The sequence below is a fragment of the Melitaea cinxia genome, chromosome 17 (assembly GCF_905220565.1).
Source record: "Melitaea cinxia chromosome 17, ilMelCinx1.1, whole genome shotgun sequence".
Lineage (NCBI taxonomy): Eukaryota > Metazoa > Arthropoda > Insecta > Lepidoptera > Nymphalidae > Melitaea > Melitaea cinxia.
This window is the reverse complement of record NC_059410.1, coordinates 9,021,464-9,028,207: the sequence shown is the minus strand read 5'-3', so window position 1 is coordinate 9,028,207 and position 6,744 is coordinate 9,021,464. Positions and strand designations below refer to the sequence as shown.

Here is a 6,744-nt window from a genome sequence, read left to right as displayed (position 1 = left end):
GATATTAAAGCAATTTCACCAGACGTTCGTAAGAACGAACTCAATTTTTTTTGTACTTTAATAATTTATACTCGATAGCTTTTTTTTCGTCGATTTTTTTCACAGTTTAATAGCCTCAGATAACGTAATTAAGAATTTTAAATAGACTAAATATAAACTTGTCTCTCTAATGTTTTTCTTTACGGTGCCAACTTGCCAATAAATAAAACAAACCTAATTTCAGCCGAAGTGTAAAAGAATTATTAGCACTTTAATAGCAAAATAATTGATAATTAGGTAGTAATGATCGTTCTCATTTAAATATAAAATATGATAATCAATAATAATAAATTTAAATGTAACCAATACCATTATTACCAAAAGTCATAATTTCCTTTTTTACACATATATATATACATAGCTTATGAGCTGTTTAAATATGGTGCCCTAAGTCCGTAAAACCTTAAACCTTTGTATTTATTTATGACATACATTCACATTGGAAATTTTAAATTTTTAGTGTCCTCAATTAAAATTATGTAAAAGCAAAATTAAATTATTAAATATGAAACATTAAAATTTATTAAACATTTGTGATGGTGATAAGTTAAATATGAAAAAAATGGGACGAAGAAACATTAGTGCTATGAGGTTGGGGAGGTGTGTGGCGTTCCTCGCCGCAGCGGCATTCCTCTTACCGTTTACCATACTTCTGATGGTAGCTGACCAACAGTATAATTTGACCTACAACACGAAACGAGTCTTCTATCAAGAGGTAAGCATTTTATGTAAAATGAGAGAATATTTTTGGAGGGTATTTATAAAAAATGTTATTCACAAATGGAACGTTGATAAAGATGAGCCTTTTTCGAAAACAAAGATAAACTCATAATAAAATGATGAGAATACGATAATATAACTTATTCCTTAAAATTTAATTTAAAACATTATTATTGATATTTATAAATAGTTATTACGATTTCGAAACGAATGGGTCAACCAGAAAAATGCTGATTTTTGCTATATGTAATATTTTTTGTAATTATACGAAATTCATTGTCATTTCATAAAACACTAAAAAAAATGTATTTATGAAAGTAGTTTGAAACAAAAATGCATGTTTTCGTGTCGTGTCGTCTTAAAAAATATTATAAAAAATTCGTTTAAATTAAATTTCTTCTTTTACAGAGTGACTTCTATAAAATTAATGGAACATATTTAACGACCACATTTTCGCGGACACAGGTAATAAAATTTCGTTTGAAGGCCGATGTTGCACAGCGCTTAATTAAAAAAATTAAAGGTCCATAGACGACTCTGCACGAACTATTTGTCTTTATATGCTAAAAATATTATTTTTTTGTTTATCAAAACAGTTTAAATATATTAAGTTTGAAATAAAATACCAAATAAGCATAATGGAGTAGAGATTTTTTTTTAATTTTCGTCATTAAGGTGGTGAATTTACCTAATAATTAAAAGGGCTTATAAGATAAAAAAAATCAGGAATACAACGCCCATTATTGCTTACTTAGGTTTATATATAATTTTAATTTAACGTTAAACAGTCGGTCCCAGTTGTTATCATAGACACTTGATAGCGGTCGTTACTCATTGTAAGGAATATATCCGTCAACCCGCAGTGCTGCAGATTAAACTCTAAAGCTTCTACATAGAGAAAGAGACCATTGCCCAGCAGTGGGATGTTTTTTTTATATAAGTTTTAACATCCATGGGCTCTTAAGTGCCCGTGCCTTTTTTATTTACATTTTAATTTTCATAAGGCGTTGAGGCGTAATTTCAACATTTGCATGCTTCAAATTGCGAACTAAAGCTGTTTATGTTGGTTAATAATTAAGATAATTATTTACGATTATGGTTTCTCTCTCTCTTTCTCTCTTTTTTTTATAGCTACATGCTCTATGCATTACTATTTTATAACACACTACATGCTTTATACATAACACGTGCGACTCTAAATTATTGCTCTAAGTATTATGCGTTAATTTACCGCATTGTCGACAGCCACTCTCATGTTTCTAAAACAGCGCTGACCGCCAGCTTCGCGAGCACATCCTCAATAACGTTCGCATCCCTATTATGGATCACTAGTTTGAGGCTGTGCTCGAGGATTTGCCTACGGTTTGCCTCCACCGCCCTTCTGACGAAGTGGCCGATTGCGTCGTCCTTGTCGTCGGTGTAATAGACACAGGTGTTGTGTGTCTAGTCACCGCGACCACCGCATGTGAGACACTATCATGGATTCGGAGCTTCTCCGCCCTCGTCTGGATAACAATGACGTTTTCACTCGTCTGTCCCTGCGCCTCAGGAATGGTCAAGATTCTCGACCCCTCCTCGGCTCCGTATCCCCGACCCATCAACGCCTTCTTCTCCTTTTGTGTGACTGTCACGTACAGGGTCCGGTCCTGTTCTGCTGGTATTCGTGAGTCGGTGATTCGAAATGCGCAACAAGTGGATGATCGGGCTCGAGCTGTAGATGCTGTCGTACACCTGACTGATGGCAAAAGCAACGTCTTTTGGGTTTCGATGCGTGCAGGACAGCTCGCATGAGATACCTACTGACAGGTAAGGTCTGCTGTACTGCATCTCGAACAGGTTTTCCCTGTCGATGTACGGCAGCTAGTTTACGTCTCCGGTGAGGACAACCTCCTCTGCTGCCGATAGCCGGGCAGCCATGACTATGGCTCCGAAATGATTCATAAGGTCTTCGTCCACCGTTAGTCGGCTTATCTTAACGCCCGCACGAAAACCATTTGCCAGTATGAACGCCATAGTGTGCACCTTCGTTTTGGCCTTATTGTCATAGCGGTGCGCCAGCTTCTCCTTAAGGTCTTTCGCTGCCTCGATCGTGGTCGTAGCTACGACTTCGCCGTCCTCATCGAAATTCCTGACTATGTTAGTTGTCTTGCCGCATCCGGGTACCCCGTTTGTCCATCTCAGTTGCGGTAGCCTCCAAGCCCCTAAAGCGCCTTCGGCGTCCGGGTCACTCATGACGGTTTTAGCCATCCCGAGTACCCTATCACCCAGCATCACTCTCGCGCACTTAGCCACCACCACCACCACCAGGTCCCCTTTCGGTGTGTGAAAGGTCTGAATCTCGTCGTTCTGTCCCTCGTCTTCGACTGCGTCCACGAAGCCTGACGTGATGTTGTATGCAGCCATATACCTTCCCGACATGTTGCCCTTGAGGACTTGCCGGGTGTCGTTATTATAAATGGCTGCTTCGGCTTCTTCGAGTTCCACCTCCAGCAACTTTTCATGGTTGTACTGGTAGGTCTGCATGATTTTCTTGCATATGGCCAGGCTTACCTCGCGGTTAGCCTTTGTTATGGCCAGGAACTCGATCAGCGCATTTTCCGCATGCTGTAGTGGTGTGGACACTGGCCGAAGTCTGGGTGGTGTTACTAGCCCCATGTCGGCCCTCGTCCGAGTGGCTGATGGTGCTTGAGAGTACCTCGGACTTTCGTGCTTGATAAATCTGCTTATTGCTTTCAGCAGTGGGATGTTACAGGTGAATCGTGATCGTGGTCGTTAAAAATAATTCTTTATATATATTTTTTTATTTAAATTGCACTAGTATAACAGCGAAAAAATAATTAGGTAAGTATTTTCAAAGGAAATTATTTTAAGATATTTTTAAACTACCGTAGTAAACGAATATAACGAGAAGTAAACGAGTCTTCGTTTTACTCATAACCGTATTGAAAAAAAATTTTAGGTTAACAAAGCTTACCAAAGTATATAACTTTTTTAACCGACTTCCAAGAAGGTTTTCAATTCGACTGTATTTTTTATTGTATGTTATAGAACAGAATATTTTACTAGGTGGACCGATTTCGATAATTTTTTTTAATCGAAAGGTTGTGATTGTCACGTGATAATATTTTTCTTTTGAGAATCCGGTAACATTTAGTTGAATTGACTGATAGAAAAGCATTTTTGTATGCATATATGTATATTTAATTTTTGATGCCGTTTAGTTATAATAGTCCATATTGATTTGGAATTTCGTTATTTCTTGACCTATTTTATAATTATTCATTTTAATACGTACATACCAAGATTCATAATAAACGATTAAGTTGTTATAGCACTGACTAACAAACGTCAACTATGTTAAACGTCTACTTTATCTCATAAAGATCCGCTTCTATGTTTATATTGACTTTATTTCATTTATTCTGCCTGGAGTCATCTAACTATACCTAAACTACACTGACCTTAGGAAACAAATATTCACTTTGGGTGCATATATACTTGTATCTATAGTAGGTACTTTCTAGCCTTTTCTGTTTCTAATATTACACTTGTATAACAAAAACAGATCATGATTTGATGCTGTATTAGAAGTAGCTTATCTTTTTACCCTACCGAGTAAAACATTATAAAATAAGTAGAAAATACATAGCTGAAGAGTACACTGACTTGACATATCACCTGACTATACCTGGTAAGCGTTAAACTACTAAAATACCAATTGATCAAACTACAATTATAAAGGCAATGACCCGCCTTTGTTACATGAATATTTTACGAATAGTAGAATATGGGGTTTTAGTACTCATGTACTTGCATTACATTCGAAATATAAAATGTCTAGTTGTAACATACGGTTTGACGCTTACGTTTACAGTTTAGTTTCTATGAGTCACGCCGTAATTATCCGGCTAAATAAGACAAAAAAAAATCATATCGAAGTGGAAACATCTTACATTAGAGCGTCCAAGTAAACAAAAACTCCACACCTCTATTATACCAGTATAGTTGTACAGAAGTGTGTACTACACAGAATGTTTAATGCGAAATGATGAAGTCACGATATCAAATTGGGCTCCGGTGATTTAACGGTCAAAGTCATCGTACGGAACAGAAGGATAATTAAGTAAAATGGATCATTAAAAATGTAAAAAAGACGGTTATCTCAGGTCAGGGGCGTAGCTACCACCGTATCAGCCGTATCAATGTTACGGGGCCCCCGGGCTACAAGGGCCTAACGTGTATAAGCAAAAAAATTAGTAAAATGTTATCCACGATGTAACATAATTTCGTGCTTCCCGCCAGTAGTTCACGCCATTTTTGGTGCGAACTTATGGAGGCCTATGTCCAGCAGTGGACTATGATAGGCTGAAATGATGATGAATGATGATCTAAACATTAGTTTTAGTCCCCTAGTTTCGAATAATTAAAAATAATCTTCACTGTATTTATTTTATTCAATTATATTTTAAGATTCTTTTGAAGCAAATTCTCCATTAGTTGGCCATCCGGAAATAGAAGAAATCCAAATCGATGATTCTAATAAATCTGAAGAATTTCATAATATAATTTCGTTAGATAGAGTATATTTTAGTGACAGTCTAACTGAATGTGAACGAAAAATTATTTTTAAATTGGATCCATTAAAACCACAAGGACCGTTTCCAAAAGATTCAGAAATAAAATGATGTTTTTCGGCCTATTATTATTCATATTTAAATAAGGCTGCATACAAATTCAAAAACCATGGCTATGTTATTCTAATGTTTTAAACAAGCCATATTGCCACTTCTGTTGGTTATTAGCAGATCGTCAAAGCAAATCGTACTCCTTTGCATGGGTTAATAGTGTTTCCGTTAGAAGCAATTTTACGCAATGTTTATTTGACCATGAAAACTCACAGCAGCATATTAATGCATCCCTATCTTATAATAATTGGTTGCAAGGAAATACCATCTATGCCGATTAAATTCAATAGCCTTGCATTCAGTTTTCCGGAGGTAAAACAGCATGCTACCTATTCTTTACCCTTACACCGTTCCGTTACAACCGCAACAGCTGAAAGATGTTTCTTCGAAACTAAAACTAATCAAAGTTACCTTAGGACTTCGATGCGACAGAAGCGGCTATCAGACCTGTCACTATTGTCTATAGAGATAGAAATTTTAGGAAAACTGAAATCGTCTTCAACTATTAGATAATTTAATAAATCTAATTGCCGAAAAAAAAAAAAAACGCAAGAAAAGTGCATATTTAATTTGAATTGCTTGACTAGCTCAATTTTTAGGAGGAAGTGACTTGTAGTCAATAAATATTTATTTTAATTTAATATAAACATTTTTGTTTCTTTTGTGAGGAATCTTTACCCTTCTTTTGGGCCCCCTAACTAAATTTGATACAGGGCCATACAAAAGCTTGCTACGCCACTGTCTCAGGTTCAAGTAGAAAGTCTCCAAACGAGTCTTTACTGTTTACTTATATCGCACTGCATGCGCACATTTCTTTGACAACGAATTACCGTAATAATACCGAATTATACGAAAAATAAAATTACCTGTTACTATTCTTTATTAAACGCTTTCACACACGAGTTTGCGCCATTTTTGGTGCGAACTTGTGGAGGCCTATGTCCAGCAGTGGGCTGCAATAGGCTGAAATGATCATGATTATGATGATGATTTAATCGCTTGTCAAATAAATTGTTATTTACCTATATTGCAGTTTCCTAAAGATTACAACACAGCTATGAAATTAAAATATTTCGTAATACGTAGAACCAGTTTTACGAGATATTTGTAAGACGTCCACTTTTGTCAAATGTTATATTACCCAATGACATTATGTGCTTACTAACACAAACAAATTAAAGAAATAAACTTTTTTTTCTTTTGTTATAACTCTTTTTGTACTTTTAACAAATATTATATTTGTAAACAAGATAGTCATAAAATACTAAATCTATTATAAAAATTCTGTTCCTATCTAAAA

The 6,744-nt window shown here is 35.7% G+C and overlaps 1 protein-coding gene across 1 annotated transcript in view; it reads left to right on the top strand.

The window, feature by feature from the left end:
- The first annotated feature begins 576 nt into the window (after positions 1-576).
- LOC123661628 (carbohydrate sulfotransferase 11) overlaps positions 577-6,744 on the top strand; it is a 46,283-nt gene continuing 40,115 nt past the window's right edge. Inside the window, exons 1-2 of the mRNA XM_045596584.1 lie at positions 577-754; positions 1,168-1,224. Coding sequence (XP_045452540.1) covers positions 593-754; positions 1,168-1,224 — 219 coding nt within the window. The 5' untranslated portion in view covers positions 577-592. The remainder of the gene's footprint in view (positions 755-1,167; positions 1,225-6,744) is intronic.